At 50.2% G+C, this 27,008-nt stretch overlaps 1 protein-coding gene and 1 non-coding gene across 2 annotated transcripts; one reads left to right on the top strand and one right to left on the bottom strand.

The window, feature by feature from the left end:
* The first annotated feature begins 779 nt into the window (after positions 1 to 779).
* LOC116882278 lies at positions 780 to 970 on the top strand. Its single transcript, XR_004385613.1, has one exon. It is a non-coding gene; the product is annotated as a U2 spliceosomal RNA (small nuclear RNA).
* Positions 971 to 8,364: 7,394 nt separating this feature from the next.
* Positions 8,365 to 13,237, bottom strand: RAX (retina and anterior neural fold homeobox). The gene is made up of 3 exons (XM_032882563.1): positions 12,949 to 13,237; positions 12,386 to 12,639; positions 8,365 to 8,859 (listed from the first exon to the last, which is right to left on the bottom strand). The coding sequence occupies exons 1-3, from the start codon at positions 13,235 to 13,237 to the stop codon at positions 8,365 to 8,367; spliced, it is 1,038 nt and encodes a 345-aa protein (XP_032738454.1).
* Positions 13,238 to 27,008: the final 13,771 nt, after the last annotated feature.

Raw genomic sequence — 27,008 nt, 5'->3', positions numbered from 1 at the left:
TTTTATTTCTCTGATGACTCCTTATATCAAATATTTTTCATATGATTTTCTCTATTGCTTTTCTTTTCTCCATCTCATTGATTTCCACTCTGATTTCCTTTTTTTTTTTTAAGATTTATTTATTTATTTTAGAGTCCGTGGGGGCTGGGCAGAGGCAGAGGGAGAGAGAGTATCTGAAGCAGGCTGATGCAGGGCTCGATCTCATTACCCTGAGATCATGACCTGAGCTGAAATCCAGAGGCAGACACTTAACTGACTGAGCCACCCAGGAGCCCCTTTCACTCTGATTTCAACTATTTTCTTCCTTCTGCTTCCTCCAGGTTTAGTCTAATCTTATTTTCCTATGGTCTTAAGGTAGGAGGTGAGGTTGTAGATTTCAGATCTTTCTTCTTTTTTTAATGTAGGCATTTGCTGTTAAAAATCCTTCTAAGCACTGCTTTAGCTGTATTTCAGAAGTCTGGGTATGTTGTATTCTCCTTCATCTTAAGGCGTTTTCTGTGGCAAAAGACATTCCAGAGCTTGGGTAAAGCCATAGGGGTGGGAAAGCTCAGGGAAAGTGCAGTAAATGCTGGTGTTTCTCAAGGTTCTGACATTAGACACCCTCTTCTCCCTCCTTTCCCTCCCCCGAGGCAACCTCCTCTATGCCCATGGCTTGTATTATCTTCTGTACACTGATCACACAGCTTGGATCCTTTTCCTGAGCTCCAAACCCGTACTTGGAATTGTCTACTCAATATCTTCAAACTCATTTGATCAAAACTGAACATAAAAAAAGAAAAGTTGTTTCTCAGTCTTTTGGCTAAGATCAAGTGTAGTATCTGTTTCTATCAGTTTAATATCTGATATGTCCTGTATCCAAAGACAATATATTAAATGGATTTTGGGAGCAGGGAGGTAGACAATGACCTTGCTCCGTCTGCTCCATGTACTGACCTGGCATTGCAGTCCTTCCAGGAAAGGTGCACCCCCCAAAATCTCCTCATTCAACCTCAAACCTGGCCACCTCATCACTACATGAGGCCAAGCTTCCATTTCCCCTCTGTTACTGCGATAGCTTTCGAACTGGTCTTCTAGAACCCTCTCTTACCTCCTTCCAAGCTCTTCTCCATACAACAGGCAGGATGATCTACGAGAAATGATTACGTCACCACCTGTAGCGACACTAGTTAATTTTTGGCTGCCCAGCACCAGAACACCCTTCCCAGGCTGGAGACTTCTCCTCCTTACACGTCTTGCTTGGCTGCCGAGCCTAGCTCCTGATTGTTTGTAGCTACACACAGACTCTATTTCTTTAAGTTGTCCTTTGGCTCCTGCCAGCCCAGGAGAGTCCGGGAGCCTCGGACAAGCCCTGCTCCCTCTTCCTTTGCAGGCTTGGCGACCTCTCCTTTCCCTCAACTCTTCTCTGTTCTCTCCCATTTTCCCTTCATGGCTCATGAGTGTCACTTCCTCAGGGTGACTTCCATGACTTCACAGGCTAAGGCAGGTTTCTTTGTTGTAAGCTGTTATAGAATATGGTGCTTTCTCCGGGAATCGCATACCCCTTGTGTTAGTTATTGTTCATCAGTTACTGGGTGCTTCCATGGGGTCAGACACTGAATATGCTAAGAAGGGTCAGACAGTTGCCTGAAAGGATCCTACAGTTTCACCGGGGACCACAGACAACCCTGTGGGTTACGCACTGGAGTAACCCTCAAGTGGACAATAGTGAAATGCTCTTGGGGGTTGGGTAAGTGGTGTCAGCGGCGGGGGCAAGGAATTGACTGCTACAGGAATACTGGCCAGCTGCACAGAGCGATGGTGGCACCTGGGCCAGGTCCTGAAGGAGTTTGCCAGGACCAGGATGGTGGGAAATCTTTCTAGGCAGAAGGAACATTTATGCTCAAACCCACCAAGCAAAAAAGCGCATGGTGGACCAGTGAGATGCAGAGTATGCTGGTGTCCATTGAACAGAGGGCGAGGAAAGAAAGAGAGAAAGAGGAAGGTAAGGAAAGAGGAAGAATGCCAGAGACAAGCCTAGGAAGCTGGGTCGAGTCAGGTTCAAAAGAGCCTCAGATGCCATATTCACCAGGAGCTTGGCTATGGTCCCATGAGCCACAAAGAATTGTTTTAAGCAGAGGAACTGCTTGAGGTAGCTAATTCTTGCTAGAGTGTGAAGGATAGATTGAGGATCGAGTAACAAGCAGATCCACATGGAGGCCATATCTTTATAGCTGGAAAGAGACAAAGAAAGAGAGAGAGAACTCAATACATGGTTGTAAATGAATCAATGAAGAAACAACCATAAGGCAGGAACATATGTGGTAAGCACCATGTGAGAAGGTCTGCACGCCATGGGAAGCCAGGCAGCACGGGGGAGAGATCATAAAGATCTCCCGAACTAGAGAACTGGCAGAGAAAATCAAGGACAGGTGAATTGAGAGGTGTTCTGAAGTGAAAGCAATGCGGCTAAGTGATGAACTGCATATAGGTGTTGAAAGGAATGACTGAATTGGGCCTGGGTTTGGCTGACAGCGACAACAGACAGATTTAAAACAGAGCCCAGATAGCAATCGGGAGCCAGTATGGTTCTCCCGTGTCAGGGACTTATCACATGCGGTCCCTTTGATCCTGCTACTCATTCTCAACACATGGCTTCATAACACAGTCCCAGATGGGTGCTCCGCCACCAACATCACACCCGCCTCGCAGACAGTGGGTGGCAGGGAAGGGACAAGAGCAGAGCGAGCTGGGGACTTGTTAGAATTTAGCTTCCTAGAAGGGCTTGCCCATCTATGACATTAGGAGATTATTTAATCATCTCTAGTTGAAAGGGAGCTTGGGAGGTGTCTTTGCTCTGGGCAGCTAAGATCTGGAAGCTCTATGGGGGAGAGAAGTAAGTGGCAGAAAGGAAATGGAAAATAACTTGTCTGGGCTCCAAGAATGATTCTTTTTACCCACTGGGTGGCTCTGAATGAAGAAAGAGGGAGGAGTTTTAAGGAGGTTTATACAAAGCCTCGGAGTAAAGATGAGTAAGTTTTGTTTTGAGCGTATCTGTTTTGGGTGGCCTGTGGAACACCAAGTGGAGAAAACCGGTAGGTATTTGAAAACATATATAGAAATGGCCCATTTCCTCTATTTAGGCCATGCACCTTGAGGGTGGAAATAGTTGTTTATCATCACAAATCCACAATGCCTTAGAAATTTCCAGAACAGATAAAGGTTGCAGGAAAATTAAGAAGGTGGAAAAAACCACAAAGGGCTAATTTTTTTAAAGTACAAATGGACAGAGTATATATAGAACTCAGCTACGGTCAGCCCTGGAAAGAATTTCCACAGGTGACTTTACAACTCATTCAGAATCTACTGTGAACACACACCCATGTTAAATACAGAGCAGAGGAAAGCTGCTTGGAAAATAGGGTGTTACCTTTTGGGTGTCTTTCCTGGGGTCATGAGGCGGGGGGAGATCTTGAGGATCCAGCTTTGCTGTGTGTGTTGAGGGGTGGGTGGGACTGTTGAAGGTCAGGACCAGGCAATGGCATAGCTCAGCTGCCCTACAGATCTCCCCACTTCCAGGCTGGGGGGTCGCCGCTGCCCTGGCTTTTAAGAAGCCTACCTGCCCGAAGTTGGGTGGAACGTGGCATTCCTCAAGCGTCTTCCAGGGCTGTGAGAGACGTGGCCAAGATCTAGACGATTTAATCCCGTTTTAGGAAAGGGGGTTTACAGTGAGCAATTAAGGCACAGTTAAAGAATTAATCACTAATGAGTCATTAACTCTCCCCACTATTGTACAGTTAACAAGCTGAGGCCCGATTATTAGAGCCAGTTCCCAATTAAGGGGACGACATTGGCCACAAAGCACACCGTCCGCCTCGACGGGTTCAGCGCACCCGCGGGGAGCCGCAGGGCCGCCCCTTTCTCAGGCGAGTTAGGACCCGAGCGGAGTCCCGAGGGCTGGTGCGGAGCTCGCGCTGGCTTTGCCGAGAGGAAGGGCCAACTTTTTCATTAATTTTATCTTCCCCAGAAATCTTTTCCTGCTTAGCCTGCTGGAGGCTTCAGTTGTAATCGTGTAGTAAGGTTCTGTGGGAGAAAAGGAGAACTTGGATGGAGACAGAGAAGGGCCCGCGGTGAGGCTGGGGGGCTGGGGGGCTGGGGGGCTGGGGAGGATGTGGGAAGGTGGCAGAACTGGGAGGCACGACTTCAAATGTCAACGTCGCTGGGGCAGCTGAGTCTGCGCTCCTCCAGTCCTCACCATAAACCGCCTGCGGGGCTGACGCGTCCCCGGCAGCGCAGCGGAGTCCTGGGCTGCCCCCGCTCCAAGAATCCCCTAGCAAAGACTTTCAATTAACCAATGAACTTGGCTGAGAGAGGAGAGAATGAGGATTCCCTGTCTCCGCTCTCTGGATTCTGAATTAACTGACAACGGGAATGGGGGACAGGCAGGGATTGTCTCCCCTGGCTTGACATTTTCCATCTCCCAAACAGGGACTCTCTGTTTAAAATAAGTAAAAACATAGTGGCCACCCTAGGCCAGTTGCTGACCTCTAGTCAAAGCCTGCCCCTCCCAAGGAGTCTCTCCCAGTCCTCCATGTGTCACCCACACCAGTCCCAGTCAACCTCCTGGGTGGCAGAGGGGGTAGCTCAGACACGCAGAACTGGTTTCAAGAACTGGACACCCAGTCCGGGTGAATATACTGGACGGGCCTGGGGCCACAGCGTGGGGCCCCAGGACACGGAGCAAGGAGGGTCCTGCGGGGGCTCCAGAAACGGGTGACCGGGAGAGGCGGGGCCCTCAGTCCCCAGCGTCCCTGTGGGAGAGAAAAATCGCCACCATAAATCCGAGCGTGGCGCGCAGAGTGATCACGACACTCCCGTGGGCAAGAGACTCTTCCAAAATGGGGAAAACGCGAAAACTGAAACGCCCCCGACGTTGGGGCCGTGGCCGGGGTGGCATGGCTCCTCGCCTCCAGGATCTCTGGATTAGTCCTTGGTCTCCTCTGGGCACTGGACAGCGAGCATCTGCCGGCGTGCACCCGAGGTCCCCAGCCGCGCCCGACTCCGCCCCTCTCGGAGTGGCCCAATCCGAGGCGTCCTTTCCCGCCCCGCCCCCCCAGGCCTGGAGCCCTGCCCTGCACCGCTCCAAGCCGCGCACCCGGGAGCCCAAACGGAGCGATTCGGTTACAGACCTACCTGCTTTCCTCCCGTGGCAGGTCAGAGCGTATGTCGTCTTCTGGGGCGGAGGCTCCCGAGGCCTCCCTCTTAGACTGACTGAGTCCAGTCAACCTGAATCAGCGGCCCCCAGGCGTCCTAGGGAGCTGTGCTTGGACAACAGTGTCTTTCTTCCCCGAACCCTGTAGAACAACTCCCAACCGGTTCTTGTTCCCCTTCAGTGGACGCTGGAAGCGTCGCCTGAGCCAAGCCCTCAGTCTCATTATGGAACACTCAAGAACCATTTTTCAAGTGATGCAGGCTTACGGGGGAGACTCCCCCGGAGTCCCTGAAAAATTTGTACCCGCCCCAAATCACAGCCGGCACAATCTAGCTTCGGAAGCGCGCGCCTCTGCCAACGGCTTTCTGCAGCCGTGAGCTTGGGCAGCAGCCCCAAGTGTTTCAGGGTCCTCTGGGGCTTTAAGGTCCTTCAGCACAAGTCACTCTCACCTCCAGCCTGAGTTAACTCCTGGGGCTCTCAGAACTGCTCTTCAGGTAGCCCCTAGGAGTGAGGGAAGGGGGGGCTCTGGGGCTGATGGGAGCCCAGGAAAGACCCTTCCACCCACCCCTCAGGATCTCAATTCCCAATGTGGTCTAAAGAGTAGTTGCTGGGAGTTGGAATAGGAGCGCTTCTTCAGCAAGTGTTTCTGGAACATCGCACTATGCTGGCCAGAGCTTCTGGTCAAAGCTTATTTAAGGCAACTTCCCTGTGCCTCACTTTCCTCATTTATAAAATGAGGCTGATCTTGTCTTCCTGGCATGGTCCTTGTGAGGCTTAAATGAATCAGTAGACGTAAGCTGCTCGGAAGAGTGATGGCACATAATAAGCTCTCAGAGATCATTAGTTGTTAGTATTTTGATCATTTTCCAAAGATTTGTCCCTGAAATCCAGGTATGATTCACTCTGTTGGTGTCTAAAGAGATGGTTTAGAAGATTCATTCTCAGACTAAGTAGTAAAAGAGGAGAAAGAAGTGATGGTTTGAAACCTGCAGGCAACCAATCATAGGAAGAAAAATGGCATAAGGAGGCAAAATGAGTAGTCACGGGAATGGAAGAGAAGAAGATGCTGGTGGGGGGCTGGGCAAGGTCACAGGTGCCCAGGACTGCAGAAAGGAGAGGGAAGGCAGAGCAAGTACTCACCAGTGAACTTGGAGTTCACTGGATAAATCGTTCCTAGTAAAAGGAGGGCGTTAAAGAATGAAAGGATGGGTGAAAGAGGTTAGTCCAAACTGAAAGAAATTCACTTACACATTCATCCTGTTTATCTATTTTTTTTTTTTGACCCATGCCAACAGCTGGGATCACTTGGCCAATACATCCATTTTCCAACGAACATCCTAGTGAAGGAAAGTACAGGTATTACTTCCTACCTCTTGAAGGTAATAACACATCCAGTTAATCCTTACTGACCAGTCTGCTATATGTAGGGCACCATGTTGAGGGGCTAGGGGTACTCACCCCTGATTATAGGATAACCTCTCAGGACCCTCATGGCAAGGCCCGAATTCTGTGATGACACTTCCTCTACCCCAGCCTCAGGATCGTCATCCTTTACCCAAGTACGTTTTGGGAACCCAAGAGCAGGACTGGGATACCGTGGGATCGGAGAGGGGGCATCACAGTATGTACTGCCCGGTGTGGGGTCCTTGGTGGTTCAGTCAAAGCCCTTTCTGTTGACCTCACTGAATCTTTTCCACCTCCCAGGGACATAGGGTTCATTTAGACAAGGAAAGGGGTGACTCACTAACACGCTAAGGGACGACAGAACAGTGGGGTGTGTGGGGGGGATGATGCTAAGGCTCCTGGCAGCGTCTTTTCCAGCGCACTCAAAGCAACGAGGCCAGAGGACCTGCGCGGCGGGAATCTGGGTTATTCCAGGGTCTGCCCAGCTTCCAGGACCCGCTGCGGACACCGCGGCTGCTCAGGCTGGGAGTTCCGGGCTTTGCTTCACGGGTGACTCCCCGAGTGCTGCGGGAGCTTCGGAAGCCCGCGGATTCCCTCCCGCCCCAGAGCCGGCGTCAAAAAATAGCCCATATTGTCCAGGACGCGCCCGCAAGGATGTGCCCGCCGGGGTCGCGACGCAGAGCGCTCCAGGACACTGTCCGCAAGCACGGCAGCTAATCTAACGGGCATTGAACAGAACCGCGGGGTTGGGGGTTTAAGGAGCGAGTTGGGGAAGCGGGAGAGAGGCGTGGGGATCAGAAGAGGAAAAGTCGCTCTGCCCGAGTCTTTGGAGGACTAATGTCACCAGTCCTTGGTAGCAGGGGCTGGCACCGAGCCCGCGACCTGGACAGTGATCCGAGAGGGCCCTTGGGCAGTGGTGGGCAGCAAACAGGGAGGCGGGGCCCCCAGGCGTTCCGGACTTTCAGCTCTCCCCCTGGGGAAGGTGGGATAGACGTTTTCTGTTGGGGTCGATCCTTCTAAGCAGCAGCCGCAGCTTGGCTATTGGGGGGTAGAGGGCCGGGGAACGCTCAGGCAGCTGAGCCTTAGGCTCCAAACACCCCGAACCCCACACGATCGCTGCTCCCGCACGCGCCAGGGGAGGAGGGCTCGGGTGGAGGGCGCAGCAGCAAAGCGCCCCCCCCCCGCCCCAGGAGGATACGCAAGAGGGGGCCCCAGGTCCTGCGCGGTCATCTGCTTCCCCTGACCCACCCCATCCGTCACCGCAGCCCCTCGGGTACCCGCGTCAGCCTTCCTTCCCGCCACCGCAGTCCTGGGCGCCCTTCACCGGAGTCAAACAAAAACAAGGCAGTCTTTAATTCTCCTCCCCAACACTTCAAACTACGCATACAAACAGTCCCTCAAACTATACTCCTCGGCCTCCCCTTCCTCCCAGTTGTCGTTTTCCGGGGTAGCCACGCCGTCCGGGAGCGGCCGAGGTCAGGCGCGTTGGGTCTCCTTAACCCCGAGGGGCCGGGCCGCCTCTCCCCCTCCAGCAGCAGGGCCGGGGGTCCGTGGGGGTGGAGGGGTGGTGGCCAGAGGGCCTCGGCGGGCCGCAAGGTCAGTCCTCCCCGGCGAGCCAGGAGCAGACGCGCGTCGGAGACCCAGGCCTGGCCGCAGCTTCAGGCGGCCCGGGAGGGTGGCCGTGTGGGGACCGCAAGGGGAAAGGGCGCGCGCCTGCGGGTCGCGGTCGGTTCCCAGGACGGTCGTCCGGCCCGATCCGGTGTCGGGTGCCCCTAGAGGGCCTGCCACGGCTTCCCGATGGCCTGGATGTGCTCCTTGGCCTTGAGGCGCAGAGCCGCGATGCTGCTGTTGCGCGGGTCCGCCTCGTCCAGCGGGAACTTGTCCCCGAAGCCGGGCGCGCACGGGTAGGCGGGCGGCGGCGGCCCGAGGGGCTGCAGGCCGGGGCCCAGCGGCGGGGAGTTCAGGAAGGGCGGCGGCGGCGGCGGCGTGTAGCTGGCCGGCAGGCTCTGCGCGGGGGGCCCGAAGCCGGGCAGGCTCTGCAGCGCGGTGGCGCCCCCGCCGGGCAGCGGCGACCCCAGCCAGGACTCGAGCGGCAGGGCGCCCCCCGCCGGCCCGCCGCCCCCGCCCGGGCTCGCCCCGAGGGGCGCCAGAGCTGCCGACGGCGGGGAGCGGCTGAAGGAGAGGAGGGGCGAGTCTTGCAGCTTCATGGACGACACTTCGAGCTTCTCCTGCCGCCGCCACTTGGCCCGTCGGTTCTGGAACCACACCTGCGGAGGGCAGCACAGCGGCCGTCGGCGGCGGCGGAGGCTCGGGCCGCGCCCCCGCCCTGCTCCCCCGGGGCAGCCCGGCTGGGGACGACTCTGTCACCCCCAGAGAAAACTGGGGCTGGACTCTATCGCACCACCTCCCCACCCCGACGCTCTCTTTCCTTTACACCCCGTTTTCTCCTCGTTGCCTCTCCCCTCCTCCCGTTCGCGCGGAGTCTCTGTCTCATCCTTGTCCCACCCCTGTCCCTGGTTACCTCACCCATAGCTGTGGCTGTGGCTGTTTCCGACTCCCGACACGGAGTGGGTGCTCAGAAAAAATAGGGAGGTTAACCTTGGGGATGGGGCCTAGGATTTTGGAAAGCAGATCTCACCAAATTTCGGGGACCTGCTGCTCGGCAGCCCCTCCGGGCACTTCGGTTTAGACGTTTCTTCCTCCCTGTATGGCCCTGCGCTCAGGGCTGGGAGTTTGGCTCAGACTCTCTTGTGCTTTTCTTTTTAAAATGTTTAAAAATACTTTATGGGGCGCCTGGGTGGCTCAGTGGGTTAAACGTCTGCTTTCCGCTCAGGTCATGATCCCAGCGTGCTGGGATCTAGTCCTGCATTGGGTTCCTTGCTCATGGGGGAGCCTGCTTCTCCCTCTCCCTCTGCTGCTCCCCCTTGTGCTCTCGCTCTTGCTCTATCAAATAAATAAATAATCTTTAACAAATAAAAATATTATTTATTTCATAGAGAGCACACGCAGGGAGAGCGGCAGGCAGAGGGAGAGGGAGAAGCAGACTCCGGGCTGAGCAGGGAGCCCGACAGGGGGCTCGATCCAAGGACACTGGGATCCTGACTTGAGCCAAAGGCAGTGAGCGCTTAAGCACCCTGAGCCACCCAGGCCTCGGGACTCCCTGAGCTTTACCCACATTTTGTCTCTATTATAAACATAGGTATAAGCAAATACTCTAAGTACCTTAACTAGCAGCACAGGGTATTATAATACAGCTATTTCCAGGAATTACTGGTTATGATAACTAGTAGGAAAAAAGTGGGTTTATTTTATCCCAAGCTTTTTTAAGTTGCTGCTTCAATAAGATATCGATTCTTCTTTAATTGCTATCCCTTTAGTATTTCTGATATTTCTTAAAAATGGTTTTCAATGATTACAATAGTTCAAGTTTATTATATTTACGTTGACTTTTTGGGGTCGATTATGACATTATTCTAAGATGAGTTCAATGAATTATATTTTTCTTTTTGCTTTTTTTTCTTTACATATGGAAAGTCTGCACCAAGAGTGAAGTCTGATCTCTTTCTTTTTTAAAATTTTTTTTAAAAAATTTTTAAAAATTTATTTATTTGAGAGAGATCACAAGTTGGCAGAGAATCAGGTAGGATGGGGGGCAGTCTCCCCACTGAGCAGAGAGCCCGATGCGGGGCTCGATCCCAGGACCCTGAGATCATGATCTGAGCTGAAGGCAGAGGCTTAACCCACTGAGCCACCTAGGTGCCCCTCAAAGTCTGATCTTTTAATGATAAAACGTCCATTACTTATTGGGTAAAAGCACAAGAAAAGGTGTAATTAAGGTTTGACTACCAAGTTACTACCCCTGGAAACATAACAGAGAGAACTGGGCTAGAAAGAACTTTGGCCAAACTGGTGGCTTCAGTGTTATATTAATGGAAAGAAATAAAGGAATGGCTGAGACCTTAGAAGGGAGAAGGCAGTTTTGAGTCAGTGGGGGAGGGGACCTCTTAGAAGCAGGGAGAGAACAGCCACCCAGCACCTGGGCAGGGCAGGGCAAGTGTATATGTAAGGCTAGGATTTGGGGGCGGGGGAGAAAGGACAAAAAAGTTAAGTACCTTTGTCCCCTTCCCACAAAAGATTCATCTCCATACCAGAGGCCCTAATTTCCCCAGAAACATTAGTTATTTGGTGATAAAAAAGAAAAGAGAAACAACAGCTTGGGGAGGGCTCCCATCCCACTGCTTCCTCCAATTCCCTGCATGTCCCACTCTGGCCCCCAAAATATTGGCTACAGTCTTCCACCCAGTATTCAAAGGCAGAAAGCTGAAGACTGGGACAGTCGGCTCTTAGGAGGCTGTACTGTTTCCCTCCACACAGCTGGAGGCCCATGGTAGACCACCCCCTCCGTCTGATTACATCATAGCCATGTGTTAAGAACCGCCATATGCTGGGCACTGTGCTGGCCCTGTGGTCACAGAGAAGTCACAGACACTGTTCTCAAGAAGCTGACAACTTAGAGGAGGAGCCAAAATCTGTGAACAAATAAAGAGGGAGGAAGGAAGGTAGGACAGAGGTGGCATCCAGTTTGAAGGTAGCTTCGTGCTGGCTGTGTCTGTGGTCTGTAGGGGCACTGGGAGGTTTTGTCTCTTTTCCTTCATCCTTCACTCCTGTCCCTTTCTTCCCCCTACCCCAGCCTCTCCCTGAAAAAAGCAGGTACTAAAATGTCCACACCTTCAATGAAACCATTGCAGTTCTACTGCTCCAAATTAAGAGAAATTGAACTGTCCTTGCAAGTTAATCCTGAGTTACATTAGGGAATTATTTTTTTTTTAAACCATGACATTCACTCATTACTTTAAACTCCTAATATAATAAGCAGAAGAGACAAAAGGCAAAAGCTTGTCCTCTTGTAGCTTTAAGGTAAGGCTAAAAGCCCCCAAACATCGGAATATCTTCACTTCCTGGAAATCTAATTCATTAGACACACACAAAAATCCCACCTTAGTCCCATTGCCTTTCAGAGGCAGTGAAATTTGTTCCCAATGACTCCCTTTCAGGCCTCTGTAAACTTTCCTAATTTGGAAATCCTCCCAGATTTTTCACAGATGACTAGCAAATATTTAAGGCTTTCAAATATTTTAATGATCAGGGATTAAAGATAATTCAGCTTTAATTAAAGCGAAAACCCTCTTACAAAAAAAAAAAAGAAAGAAAAGAAGGAAGGAAGGAAGGAAAGGAAAGAAAAGAAAAGTCAAGTCCTCTCTGCAGTAGTGAGAAGTTTGGCTGGATGTGCACCAAAGAAGCAAAAGTCAGTTTCTTAAACAAATCCACCAAAACTTTCAACTGCAGGCACCAGAGCCCTTGTAAAAGACTGGGTTTTCATATCTGGACAGGGTGAGTGTAGTTAGTGACTAGGGTGGCATTTGGGGTCCCAATCCGGGAGGCTGCCTACATCCCCTCTCCACTCACCGCCTCTCTCCCCAGTCCTTGGCAGGGCTTGTAATGAGCTGTCGCCCTTCATCTCGACAGCCATGCCCTAGTGCTCTCTTTAGGTTCAAAGAGGGAGACCCCCCCCCAAAGGAGAGATCCTACTACAAAATGGAACAGACTGTCCAAAGGGCGGTGGTGGGACACCCGCAAGATCGGCGACGCTCGTCTGAGGCTCTGGGTGAGCCCAGTCGAGGAAGACCAATAGGAACAGTGTCACAGTAAATGCGTGGACGCCCGGGGATTCGGGGGAGCACTGGCTGCAGGCTGGGCCTGGGGCCCTCCCGGGGACCGATCTGGGCGCTTTACCTGGACGCGGACTTCGGGTAGGTTGACTTTGCCCGCCAGCTCCTCGCGGCTGTACACGTCGGGGTAGTGAGACTTCTCGAATGCGCGTTCCAGCTCGTGCAGCTGATACGTGGTGAAGGTCGTGCGGTTCCGCCGGTGCTTCTTCTTGGGCTGCTCCTCCTCCGACAGCTTCGCGTCCCCGGTGGCGGGACCCACGGGCAGCCCTTGGCTCGGCCGTGCTTCTCCAGGCTCCTTGGGGCAGTAAGGTCGAGGGGCTGGGACGAAGAGGCCCCAGACGGTCAGAGACACTCCGGGAGTCATCTCTGGGCCCACTCCGCCTACCCTTGGGCGCCGGCAGCTGGACGCTGGCTGCTCCTGGGCGCTGGGCCAGGAGGTCGGGGTAAGGCCGTAGGGGCCCCTAAGGTTTCTCTGAACACAAATTGGAGTCTCCTGCTCTGCACACTAACTCAAACTCCGCGCCCAGATGCCTTAATAAAAGTCAAGGCACTGGCTTATTCGTCTTGCAGAGCTCCTACGTTTGGACACCCCTCAGGGCCCTGCAGCAGCCAGGGGTGCACACTCACCTTCGTACTCTGGAGCAGGCGCGGGGGCAGGCTGCGGGGAGGGCTCGCCGCTTCCCCCGGGCGCCTTGGGGCAGGCGGCCCGCGCGCCCGGCCTCCTATCCCGCTCCTTCGCGCCCCGGGCGCCCGGCTCCGCAGAGAAGGAACCGAGGATCGCGTCGTCCTTGGTAAATCCCAGGATAGCCTCGATGCTGTGCAGCCGGGAGGTGCTTCCTCCCGGGCTGCGGAGCAGGTGGCCGGCAAGCGAGAAGCTGCCGTCGGCCATGGCGGGGGCGCAGGCCGGCAGGTGCATGGGGAGCGCCAGGAGGCGGGAGGGCTCGGCCCGCGCTCTCGCAGCGCCGCCCGCTTTGGAGACCCAGAGAAGAGACCCTAAGTCGGTGCCTCCCGGGGACCGCCGTTCTACCCGCTTGGTCCCGACCCAAGGTCAAGCTTGGCGGGTGACGCGGGCCTGGGCCGCGCACGCCGGAGGTGGGAGAGCGCTCCGCCCGCCGCGGCCTGGGTCTCTGCAGGAGTCTGAAGTTCGGACTCCGGGTAGCTGGGGCTCCGGGGGCTAAAGCCCGCGAGCCCCGGCTCCTCCCCTCCTGCCCACGACCCAGCCTCTTCCCTCGGCCCCTCCCCCGGCAGCGGGGCGGGTCTTCCCCTCCGGTTCCCTGTGCGGCCACTCCCGGCGGGGCCGGCGTTCCGAACTTTCCACCTTCCAACTCTCGATCCGCTCCAAGCACGTCCCGGGGGAAACGGCTGTGGGATGTTTGACAGGCCTGGGCATCCGGCTCTGGGGCCCGCTTCTGGCCTCAATGAGGCCGACGCCCTCGGTCTCACCTTCCCCCAGTACCCCGGGGGCTTGCCTCCCTTCTTGGGTTTACCTCCCTCTTCATTTCCCAGACCCCAGAGTCGCCTCTGCCCTCGCGCTCACTTCCTCCGCAGGGCTGAGCGCCGGGGGCGACCTTTGGAAAGGGGCGGGGGGCGGGGGACGGACGGCTGCCAGGCTCTGCTGCGTAGGACGTCGGGCCACGCGCGCTTCTTCCCAGCTTAAAATTTCCCTTCTCTCTCCATCTTTCTACCCCCAAGGGCCCTCCTCTTTCGGCTTCGTAGTCCGAAGCCTCGGACTTCGCGTTTATTTTGTTTGTCTACGTATGTTTAACTGCTCCTTCCTGTCCCCTCGGATTCGCGCGCGGGCAGGCTCACCCCAGGAGGCGATGGGGCCATCTGTGCCTGCGCGCCTGTGACCTCGAGTGCCCGACAGCCCAGCAGGAGGCTGGGAGGCCCAGAGAGGGACCTGCTCCCGGGCTCAGGCCGGGGGGTGGGGGGACAGACAGACCTGCCCGGGGCCCCTCACTCCCGTAGACTTCCGCGGGACCCCTCTCCCCACCAAATACTCTCCAGACCCAGGAGATGTTCCAGCCTCAGGCAGAAGGGAAGGGCCTTCGTCTGGGGTGATTCCTCGCATTCTCGGGGTGGGGGGGGATTCTAGGCGTAATCTGCCTGCATTTCTTTCCACTTTGGCAGCCCCACGAGGCTTCCTTGGGGCAGAATGAGAGTCTCAGGCCAGGTGGAATGATGGTTACCGTCCGCGAGTGATTTCCCCCCAGTCCGCCAGTGCTGTGATCCGCGCTGTGAAGGCTGACACTGCTCAAGTCTGATCCTGGACCCGAACCCACCCCCCTCCGCCCCCGTCCCCCTTCTAAACTATTAGCAGGAAATGTGAACATAAATGCTTTTCTAAAGGTCTAAGGACCTAGAGATTCCTTTCCTTTTCCCCACTGTTATTGCCATATAACTGACATACAGTGCTGGGTGAGTTCAAGGTGTACAGTAGAATGACTTGGCTTACCTGTGTCGTGAAATGATTCCCACGATAAGTTTAGTTCACCTCTCATGATCTCATCCGGATACAAACTATAGAGATTCTGAAAATGTGCTCTGCAGTTGGAGCTTTGATCTCCACACAGGGATGTCTCTCCCCAACCCCATTAGTTTCTTTCTCCTTGCATTCAGCCAAAGGTTTACTGCCTCCCTTCTGAGGGTCCCGCACTCACGGGGCGGTGGGGGGGGGTGCGGGGGGTGGTGGAATGCCAGCCCCACAGAAGAAAAGAAAGGCTGGGCGCTGGTCTTGAGAAGTTTAATGTCCAGCCTGGGAGACAAGACAAAGGAAGAAACAAGAGAAAAACATGTATCTTTCAACCCTCACTTTTATTTTATTTTTGAAAGTTTATTTATTTAAGTAATCTCTATACCCAAGGTGGGGCTGGAACTCACAACCTCATGAGATTAAGAGCTGTGTGCTCTTCTGACTGAGCCAGCCAGGAGCCCCCAGTCCTCACCTTTAAATTGATGTTAGAAGGGCACTCAAAAGGACATGTGACCACATTGAGGATTGTGGAATGATTAATTCTCTGTGGCAGGCATATGGGAATGGTCGTTACACAAATCCCTCCCATTTTTAGTAGACCTAGAATAAGGTAAATTAAAATAGCAAGCAGGTGAGTCTGCAGTAGATAGAAATTGAGCTGTCCGTTCAAGTGAAAAGTTGTATTTCATTTTAAAGACTTATTTATTTTTATTTGTGTGAGGGAGTATGTGCAGGAGGGGCAGAAGGAGAGAGGGAAATCAAGCAGATTCCTTGCTGAGCGAGGAGCTGGTTGGAGGCTGAATCCCATGACCCTGATTAGGGTCATGAGATCAGGACCTGAGGCATGATCACGAGTCAGATGCTTAACTGACTGAGCCACCCAGGTGCCCCAGAAGTTGAGTTTTATTTTAAGAAAAAGCTACGTTAATGATAAACAGTATGCACCTTACAGCTTTCAGAATCCTTTCACAATCTTCCCTTCAGAGGATCCTCACAGCCGTGTAAGGGGAGCAGGACAAATCCAGTTGTCCCCATTTTACAGAAGAGGACACTGAGGCTCATGGTGAGGCAGCTTGTCAGCACAGGGGTCAGGACTAGAACTCAGACCACGGGACTCTTTGTCCAGCGTTTTCTGCCTATAGGTCATTTGTAATAAATGTTGTGAGTGCGATGCTTTTGAAAAGAAAAGAGGCACATCTTAGCCTGCAGTCCATCCTTAATCCTTCCCGGAGACTGGGCGCCGCATCTGAGAGGCTGAGGTAATGGCGGCTTTGCTTCCCCCAGTAATGAAGTCAGAGCCCAGAACAGCAGCCTGTGGGGTACCGATGTCTGGGACCACTGAACAAATCCTTGGGAAGTTCCCATCACAGTCCAGGCAAAGGCTGTCCCTGGGGCCCTTGGGCTTTCTAGGCTGTTGAAGACCCTGTCCTTGCAAAGGGTCTGGTGGCAACCCCACAATGTCCAAATGCCAGTTTCGTAGACCTGGTGGTTCAGGTGCTAATGTCTCTGGCTGCCAGCGGCTGACAGGTGTTTGCTGTTTCCCCTACGACCAAGGACGCTTTTCATGTAAACTTCCCCAATATTAAATTGATCGCTATCATCCCTGCTCAACAAAGATTGGCAGTGTTTTCTTAAGCTTCTGCCCACATGCTAAGGGGCTTAGAGCCTTGTTTTCCAAAGTTAATTCCCTCTGGGACTGCCCAGCTCTCCCTAATAGGTCCAGGTGAGGTTAGCTTTTATTTACTGTTTATTTCAGAGTCTTGAAAGAAAAGCAAAAAAGACTTCAACAGCCACTGGCGAGGGACTTTGGGGGGAAACAGGGCAAAGCAGGACAAGGGGAGGTTGGGGCTTCCTTTGTGCGCGACATAAAGAGCTAGTCAGTGCCATTGTGGGCACGGTGGAGGGTACTCCAAGCAATCAGCCGGGGGTCATTGTTAGGGGCTAATCTACATGTGTATTTCCCAAGAACTCGATTAGGGAAGATGAATGGACTCGGCCATGTCCCTAATTCTAGCCTGAAGCTGCATTTTTCCACCAGTTACTCCAGCTCATAATCAGCCCAACTTTGGAAAAAGTAAGGAGCCTGCCTTCTGAACTCCACCTCTGTTTAATTCATTAATTCATTAGGCAGATCAAAGAAAAATCCCTCCTCCCGGCCCCCACATGCGGGCTGAACCTAGACACAGCTGAAGCTCCTTTAAACTTGGCATGGCTCAGAGAAACATTTCCAGAAGTGAGGAGAGTGGGGGTTTTCAGGGCTTGGGTGGGGGGGGGTGTCTTCAGAGTGGGAGGTTCCGTATCATGTGGGAAGGACAATATGGAACGACGACTGGAGTGGGGCGGGGCTTTACCGAACCACCCAGTATATTTTAAGCATCAGCCCTGTGTCATTTATTTTGTCTGTCTTTGATGCTATGAATTCTCCCATATACTATACTGTACATTGCATGTCACATCGTGGGCGCAATATACAAGCTGCTGACAATTGTTAAAAAAAAAACAAAAACACTTTGTGAAGTGATATCATATAGGCCCTTAAATAAACATTTTTTGCCAAAACCTCAAACACGGCTTCACGGTGAAATGACCAGAGGCTACAGTCAAATGCCATTAGCGTGTCATGAACATGTCCCGTGCTCACCCAGTGCACAGGGAACTTGTTCTACAAATGCCCATTTCCCACAAGAGTGCTCTGGGGGAAGCAGTCCACCTAGAATGCGTCCAGAAATGGGACCTCCCACATCCACCCAAGACAAAAGAGCCCCTTTACACTACAGCCGCCCATAACTGCTAGCTACATTTCGATTTCATTTTCTTCGTGTTAGCCTGACCCAATGCCCTTTCTCCTCCAAATCTCCCCCTCCCACCCCGCCCCACTCCAATTGTTGTTCCATATTGTCCTTCCCACATGACAAAACAAAACAAAAAAAAAAACAATCGCTAAACTCTCTTTAATTCGGACACACGGAGTCCAGAGATAAGACACACAGTGCTTGTTCGTTTCTCACTACCATCCTAAATCAGTGAAGTATTTTCCTACTGGAAGCCCAGCAGAAAGAAAGTCAGGAACCTGTTCTTTTTTTTTTTTCCTTGTTAAGTTTTATTTATTTTAGAGAGAGCAAAAGCAATTACAGAGGGAGAGGGATCACAGAGGCAGAAGGAGAAACAGACTCGCCACTGAGCGGAGAGCCCGATGCAGAGCTCGATCCCAGGACCCTGAGATCATGACCTGAGCCAAAGGCAGAGGCTTAACCCACGGAGCCACCCAGGCGCCCCAGGAACATGTCCTTAGAGATACTTATCAGAACACCCAGTTTTACAAGGAGACAACGAAGAATGAATATCGTTGACCACTTTCATCAAATTGGCACGAGTACTAAACACATTTCCTATACATCAGTTACCATTCCATATGGCAACCTGAATGTTTTCTAGTATTTTCAAAATAAATTGGAGTCAGTGTTGATGAAAGTATACTGCAGTGAATTATTATTCACCTCATCACATAACTGTGGCTAAAACACACCAACCAGTGAAAAGAAGGGCATCCTATAGGCATTTCTGGCTGAACCAAGAGCCTCTCAGATGGGCAGATGGAAACAGACATTTTACCTAATCCTCAAATGAAACCAAGGGCATTTGGGAGCTGCTGAGTTTCCCCAGTGGCAATACGCTTCTTGAAAGATTTCCTTTTGTGGAAGAACAGAGACCACAGCTCTCTGAAGATTATCCATTAATTGGCAATAAGTCTGTCCTCCTTTGGCATTCTTGTTGTTTCCCCATTACAATATTTTTAGGGATACCATCACTTAAAACTAGCCTCTGATGTAGTTTTCTGGTATTTCAGAGGATCATATGTTTAAGACTTAGAAGGGAAAACTTGGTTATTATCTTGTCTGCTCTCCCACCACTAGCCCCCATCTGTCCTTCAGGGATGTGGGAATCTGGGAAATTGGAGTCCAGAGAGAGGGAGTGATTTGCCCAACGATGAGACAGGATGGCTGTGGCAAGGCTTGGACCAGGGGCCAGTCTCTGGACTTCCTGACTCTTCCACAGGCTACTGTGGCTTTACCACTGCCATGCTGAGCTCTCAGGGGGTCCTACACTTGGAAGGCTTGTAGTTAGAGTAAATGTGTGCACGAATCATGGAGGAATACATTTATTGAACAAACACAATGAAGTTACTCTTCGTACTACTCCCCAATCATTTACCAACCCAATTACCTTGGCCTTGGTCCTGAGCTTGCTTTTGCAGCTGATGCCAATCCAAGTAGCTTCTACATAACAGGAAAAATTCCCTTGGCAATAGATTTGCGGGGCATTTGGGCAAACAATCAGTGTGCTGGAATCAGCTCGTAGTGGCTTATGAGAGCTGATGGTGAGTATCCCTTCCCAGTTCTGAGTTCACCGATGCCACATTAGTGACTTGAAACAAATCATAGTCACCGATACTGGCAAATACTGAAAATCAGAGCATTTTCCCTCTTCTCTTCCCCTACCCCTCAATATTTTTAGCCGTCTAAAAATATTCACTAGCATACCAATGTTCTTACTTCGTTAAAGAGTTGAAGAAATAAGAAATTATTATTATGAAAGCTAAAATGTGATCTATTAGATAAGAGATGTCCACCTCTTTTGCCAATAAAATGGAACATTTGCATCATTATCTCAGAATATATAAATAAAAGAGGGAAACTTGGATTTCTGCCAAAGAAATGAGCCCCCCCCCTTTTTTTTTGCGTTGTTAGGAGCAAAGCTATATTAAGATAATTCCTCTTTACTTGTTTTCTAATTAAACTAATTGAATTCAGAGTGTCTAAGGGAAGCACAAGAGACATTTATCTCAAGGGGATGATGGACTTGAAGCCCATCAATCCTCTTTAGAATGCTAAGAAGATAAATCCGAGGATGTCCATTCTGCTGCAGCCTTGACCCACCCCCCTCTCAGAGCTGGGCCACCTCCAGCAGTCTCCTCCTCTCTTCTTTTTTAAAGGAGTCAATTCTCATTTCATTTTCCCAGCACCCTGTGGGGTCAAAACTTACCTCTTCCCCACTTACGTGGCCTCATTAAACACTTCTGGCCATCCTCCTATCTACTCCAACTTGCTCACAGAGCTACAGCCACACTGGTCTTTTTCTCTTGTTGAAATCCTCCAACCCCCTTTCCGCCTCAGGACACTTGCACTGACTAGTCTCACTGCCTGAAATACTGCCTCCTCCCCAATTCCAAATGTCCACATAACCCTTCTCGTCATCTTATTTTTCTCATAGCACCTTCCGCTCTCCAAAGCAATCTTATTTATTGTTTGTGTAATTGTTTGTTACCTGTCTCCCCACCTTAGACTCTAAGCTGTGTGAGAATAGGGACCTTGTCTATTGGATTCCTAGCATCGAGAACATGTGCTATCCACAGCGGTGGCTGATTTAATGAAAAACAGCAAGGAACGGTATTTTATAGATGAGGAAACAGGTTAAGAAACTTGTCTGATTTCACAGTGTTATTATCACAAGTACATGTTTTTTCACATCCTTATCATCAGTCATCAGAAGTTTTTCTAAATATTAGTTATTTCCCAGGTGTTTGGAAAATGTCAAGCCGCTTGGCTTTCCTTCCGACGAAGTCGACAGAAACCATTTGATCACTTTCAAAAGTCAGTTCAGGCCCTTCCAGTCTTGTCAGCATCAGCGCTTTCTGGGGTTTCCTCGCTGGTCTTTGATGTGAGCGTTCATCGGTCATCGAATGAGGAGTCAGCCCTCGTGCAATGCCCCAGCCACCACACTCAGAGCCCACCCCAGCCGGCTCCTCTCTTGGTAGGGTGCACCGTCTGAGAAATGCCATTCTTTATCCGAAGGGGGTCCTGTAACTCCCCTCTGCACCATAAGCCGTAGCTTACTTTTACAGCTGGCTGCAATTTCATAGACATTTGTTTGTCCATTTTTATTGTACTTTCTCCTTTGACCCCTTAAGCCCTAAAAATGCTGATCTCATATATCCCCCCCTCGGCCAATCTAATTAGCCCCTTTTAACCACCAGATGCTTTCAATAGCGTTTTCAAGATGTTCCCCCAGAAGTGTCTTCATTCAGATGTCAGCTTACCGCACTTACACGGAGGGTGCATGCATTGTGAGTCAAAAGGAATCAGCTTTAAAGAAATACAACTTGGAAATCTTCAGAGTTTTCTGAAATGACTCGAGAAAACCAGCAAGCATCACTTTGTGCATTTATGCTATTTTTCTCTAGCTCTAGGACTTAGACACCATCTAAGAGTGATGTCGTTAGTATATAGGTGGGGTTGACAACACATAGTTCTCCCAGGAGAGCAGCATTTTGAGGAAGCTGAACTTGGATACAAGTTCATTTGCTAAACTTGCAGTGCTACTTTTGGTTAGGTTTGAAAATTTTCCATAATAAAAGGTTTTTTTTTTTAAGGGAAAAAAAAGGAAATCCTAGATTTCTAGATCTGAATTTAATTTGTATGACCCTAAATTTTATTGCATTCTCCAAGCATCATTTTTGTAGTTCCGCAAACCACTATTTCTAATGCAGACAGAAATCTAAGAGCAATCTAGAAATTCTGTTTCTAGGTGGAAATGCATCCAATCTCATTGAAAAAAGGTGGAATGTAGGAGCGCTCAGGTAGCCAAAAAGTAGAATCAACCTGTGTCCATAGACAGATGAATGGATAAACAAAATGTGGTCTATACATACAGTAGAATATTACTCTGCCTTAAAAAGGAAAGCAAATTCAGACACATGCTGCAGCATGGGAGAAAACTGAGGACATTCTGCTGCGTGAAATAAGCCAGTCATGAAAGGAGGCATATTGTGTGATCCAATCTTACGAGGTCCCTAGAGTTGTCAAATGCACAGAGACTGAAAGTAGAAAGCTGGTTGTCAGGCTAGGGTAGGGGGCGAGGAGAGAATGGGAAGGTCCTGTTTCATTCATGGATTCAGAGCTTCAGCTGCGGAAGATGGAAAGGTTCCAGAGATGGGAGGTGGTAATCGTTGTTCTACATGAATGGACTTCATGTCACAGAACTGTACTCTTAAAAATGGTGACAGTTGGGGGTGTCTGGGTGGCTCAGTCAGTTGAGCTTCCAACTGTTAGTGTTGGCTCAGGTCCTGATCTCATGGGTTATAGGATGGAGTTCTGAATAGGCTTCTGTGCTCACCGGGGAGTCTGCTTGAAGACTGTCTCCCTCTCCCTCTGCCCCTCCCCCCACTCCCATGCTTTCTCTCTCTCAAATAAATAAGCAAATCTTGGGGTACCTGGGTGGCTCAGTCGGTTAAGCGACTGCCTTCAGCTCAGGTCATGATCTCAGGGTCCTGGGATTGAGCCTTGCATCAGGCTCCGTGCTCAGTGGGGGACTCTGCTTATCCCCTCTCTCTCTGCCCCTCCCCCGGCTTGGCTCGTGCTCTCTCTCCCTCTCTCTCAAATAAATAAATAAATAACATATTTTTTAAAAATATGTTATTTATTTATTTGACAGAGAGAGAGAGATCACAAGTAGGCAGAGAGGCAGGCAGAGAGAGAGGGGGAAGCAGGCTCTCTGCTGAGCAGAGCGCCTGATGTGGGGCTCGATTCCAGGACCCTGAGATCATGACCTGAGCCGAAGGCAGAGGCTTAACCTACTGAGCCACCCAGGTGCCCCAATAAATAAAATCTTAAAAAAAGAAAAAAGAAAAGAAATTCTTGAACAGGTAAACCAGTCTATAGTGAAAAATACCAGAACTGCATTTGCTTGAGGGGAACGGTGTGATGCACTAGCCAGGAAGGGCATGCATGAATTTTCTGAGATGATAGTAATGCATGATGTCTTTTTTTTTTTTTAAAGGTTTTTATTTATTTGAGAGAGAGAGAGAGAGAGAGCACAAGCAAGGGGGGAAGAGGCAGAAGGAAAGGGACAAGCAGACTCCCCACTGAGCAGGGAGCCCTGGGGTGAGGGGGAGGGCCCTTAATCCCAGCAGTCCAGGATCATGACCTGAGCCAAAGGCAGACTTTTAACCAACTGAACCACCCAGGACCCCCCCCGCCCCCATTCAAGAATTTCTTATAAATGGAATCATATGGCTACTTTGGGTCAGACTCCTTTCACTCAGTTTGATGCTTTCGAGAGTCTCCCCTGTTTTTCTGCACTGCATTCATTTTTACTGTTTAGTATTTCATTGAATGAATCATCCTTCATTGTTTATCCATTCCCCTGTTGATGGACACCTGGATTGCTTCCACTTCCTGGGTCTTACGAATAAAGCTGCTGGGAACATTCTTGGACTCATCTTTTTGAGGACATGTGCCTTCAAACCCTAAGCATGCAGTGGCCAGGTCAGAGGCTAGTGTGGTTTAGTCCGTTACTTGCATATGAAAGTGCCAGAACATTTCGCCAAACCGGTGGTACCGTTTCACACTCCCTCCAGTAGCACAGGAGGGGTCCCACTGCTCCACAGCCTTCCCAACCCTTGTCAGTTTTTACAATGTTAAACATTCTAGTGGGTCTGTGATACGATGTCATTTTGTGATTTTTTTAATATAATTTTTTCATTAACATAGAATGTATTATTTGTGTCAGAGGAACAGGTCTGTGAATCATCAGTCTTAACAATTCACAGCACTCACCATAGCACACACCCTCCCCAATGTCCATCCCATCCCTTCCACGCCTCCTCCCCTCCAGCAACCCTCAGTTTGTTTCCTGAGATTAAGAGTCTCTTAGGGTTTGTCTCCTTCTCTGGTTTCCTCTTATTTCATTTTTCCCTCCCTTTCCCCATGATCCTCTGTCTTGTTTCTCAAATTCTACATATCAGCAAGATGTATGATAATTACCTTCTCTGATTGACTTACTTTTGCGATTCTTTTGAACGTTCATTTCCCTGACAATCACACTGAGCGCCTTTTCATATGCTTGGCTGCTTCTTCGTCTCCCTTTGTTAAGTGTCCGCTCACACTTTTCCCTTTCTTTTTGCATTTGTTTTTAAAAATTTTTATCATTGGGTTGTATTCATGTAAATTATAGATATATTTATAACTAACAAAAGATTGGAATTTTGGATATATATAAGTATATATTTATATTTTATTCTTTGGGGATAAGAGTTTGGGAATTACTTCTATTTCTTCAATAAACATGGAGTTATTCTACCCTCGTATCAGGATTTGTAAGGTTTATTTTTTTCCAAAGCATTTGTCAAGTTCAAATTGAGACAACTAAGTTGTCAGATGCATTGGCATAAAGTTCTCTGTAATGTTCCTTACTGAGATGTTAATAACATCTCTAGAATCTGCAGGGAATGCTGGTTTTGGTTTTTGATACTGCCAGTTCATGTTCTTTTCTTTTCTTGGACTGATTTATCGAGCACATACCAATTTTTTTTTTAAGATTTTATTTATTTATTTGACAGAGATCACAAGTAGGCAGAGAGGCAGGCAGAGAGAGAGAGAGAGGAGGAAGCAGGCTCCCCGCCGGAGAGGAGATGCGATGCGAGGCGAGGCTTGATCCCAGGACCCTGAGATCATGACCTGGCGAAGGCAGAGGCTTTAACCCACTGAGCCACCCAGGCGCCCCAAGCACATACCAATTTTGTTGTTCCTCTTAAAGAACTAACTTTTGGGCTTCTTAAAATATATTAATTGCTTTCTTTTTCATTGATTGGTGCTCCTGTGTTTAGTGTTTCCTCCCTTCTCCTTAATTTGCTAAGTGTTATGTTTTTACCAAGAGTATTTTGGTTGGTTTGTTTAGCAGTCTGCAAACTTGGCTAGATAGAAACTCCCAACTCTTTTCCCTGGGTGGATGGAGGCTTGGTGTCTGTCTGATGCACACACAGATCAGGGACTAGCCAGTGTCTGGAGCAGACTTAATACACAGAATTAGGACCATTCTCCCAGGGCTCTGTCCCTTCTGGAAATTGCTCTTTCATTTTATGGCTCCTGGGGTCACCCCGGTTCTTCGAGCAAGCCGAAAGGGCTGCAGGTTTCCTGAGTTTTAGCGGTCTTACTTGGCTTGGCTGGGGTCTGCCCTTAGATGAAACTGGTAAACAAAAGAAAATTCACTGGCCCTTCTTCCTTTTCCCAAGTGTAGATTCAATTCCCCTCCAGTGTGGACCTGCTTTTGGCGGCTGTCTGGTGCCTTTGGGCTATTGTTTCTTTGTATTTGGTCAAGAGTTTAAAGTTGTTATCTGCAGGCGGGTGGATCCCCTGGGAGCTAATCCTCCGTTATCAGAAGCTGCAAACCACAGTCGGTTAGTTATAATCTCACTCCTCTCCCTGTCTCAGCCAGTTCTGTTTGTAGAAGATTTGGCCAGATTTCTAGCGTCAGGATCAAAACTGGGGGGCTTCTGTAACTCACGAGCTGGACTACTTGGACTCTGAATGATGGAGCTTTGCTATGTCAATATTCTTTTTTTTTTAAAGATTTTATTTATTATTTGACAAAGAGAGACACAGCTAGAGAGGGAACACAAGCAGGGGGAGTGGGAGAGGGAGAAGCAGGCTTCCCGCCAAGCAGGAAGCCCTATGAGGGGCTCCATCCCAGGACCCTGGAATCACGACTGGAGCCAAAGGTAGATGCTTAATGACTGAGCCACCTAGGTGCCCCGTCAATATTCTTTCAAAAGAACTCCTGTTTCCTTCTGTTATAGGAGCTCCTAGCTAATTGAGGACTGAGCACTTCTAGGCAAAATTGGAAAGTCCATTTTTTTTTTTTAAAGATTCCATTTATTTACTTGAGAGAGCGTGAGCAAATGAAAGGGGGGCTGGTGGGACAGAGGGAGAGGGGGAAGCAGACTCCCTGCTGAACGGAGAGTCCAACGAGGGCCTCGATCCCAGGATCCTGAGATCATGACCCTAACCGAAGGCAGATGCTTAACTGACTGAACCACCCAGGCACCCCTATTTGTGGGAGTTTAGAACAGGTTCCCTCCTTGTGCTTTACAATGGTTGGATTCTCTGTTGTGGTGAAAGGAGACCCTTTGTGTCCACCACAGGGTACAGACCCTACCTACCTAGAAGGAAAAGGGCTTTCTGGATGCTCGAACACAGGCCCTCTCTGGCCCAAACCCACACATTCGTGGGATGTGGTGTTATTTGGGGTGCTGCGGTGGGCTTTGCTGGGGATACTAGGAACCAGGGTTGTGTGGTGTCACGTGATGTGATGTGTTGTGATATGAGGAATCTGACGACTGTGGCAGAGTCTTCTAGTAGTTACGCCGCTCCACTGGGATGTGGACCAAAGGCCCTCGGAGCAATGTTGACTGTCAAGATGAAGTGCTAGTGTGGTGGTTTCCTTATCTGTGTTGGTGGTATCTCCTAAGAAAGCAAGTCTTGTGGGCCGTTCTGCAGCTAGTCTGTGGGCAAACTTGACAATCACAATATTTTATGTCACAACAAAGTATATAAACCCAAGGCCCATGTGCACCCCCATACGTCCCATGCCTTCCATCCGTTATGGGGCAGAGGCAGGCACAGAATGAAGTTAAGTTTTATCCATTATTTTACAGCTTTAATAATGTTGACTATTTTACATGTTCTACTATAAAACCAATCACCACTCACATGCCAGTTCTGATAAAAGACAAGCATGATTTTAAAATATTCCCATGGTATTGGGGGTCTGTGGATGCTGTGTCCTGAGTTTGTGTCCCCTCAAGGCTCATATGCTGAATTCTCACCTTCAAGGTGATGTTGTCAGGTGGGGTCTTTGGGAGGTGATAAGGTGATGAGAGTGGAGCCCTGTGAATGGGGTGAGTGCTCTTATTAAAGGGACCCCCCCCCCCAGAGCTCCCTTGCCGCTTCCATGGTGTGAGGATAAAATGAGAATGCTACAGCCCAGAAGAGGGTCCTCACCCAGACATACTGGCACCCTGATCGCAGCCTTCCAGTCTCCCAAACGATGAGAAAAAAACATTTTTTGTTTATAAGTCACCCAGACTGTCATATCTGATCATAGCAGCCGGGATGGAGTATGACGGTGAACTTCAAGACGGCTTCAAGAACTTCAGTATTCTCCCAGGGACTTCCAAGAGGAGCTAAACTTTTCTGAGGATCGTAGGTCCTGGACCGCTGATGATTTGTATCATTTACGTATTTTCATAGCACGCAGCTTCCTCTTCTAGCGCACATTCAGGAACTCTGGTTAGAGAGCAGGTTAGCCCCTAGCTTTTTGGTCTTGGGTCTCCTTTCCTCTGATAGAGCAGTTCCTCTTGTTAAAAGCTGTCTTTGGG

Source organism: Lontra canadensis, unplaced genomic scaffold (assembly GCF_010015895.1).
Source record: "Lontra canadensis isolate GAN:19392208 unplaced genomic scaffold, GSC_riverotter_1.0 scaffold82, whole genome shotgun sequence".
NCBI classification, from domain to species: Eukaryota; Metazoa; Chordata; class Mammalia; order Carnivora; family Mustelidae; genus Lontra; species Lontra canadensis.
Note: the sequence above shows the minus strand (reverse complement) of the source record. Positions and strands in the feature narration are given on the sequence as shown.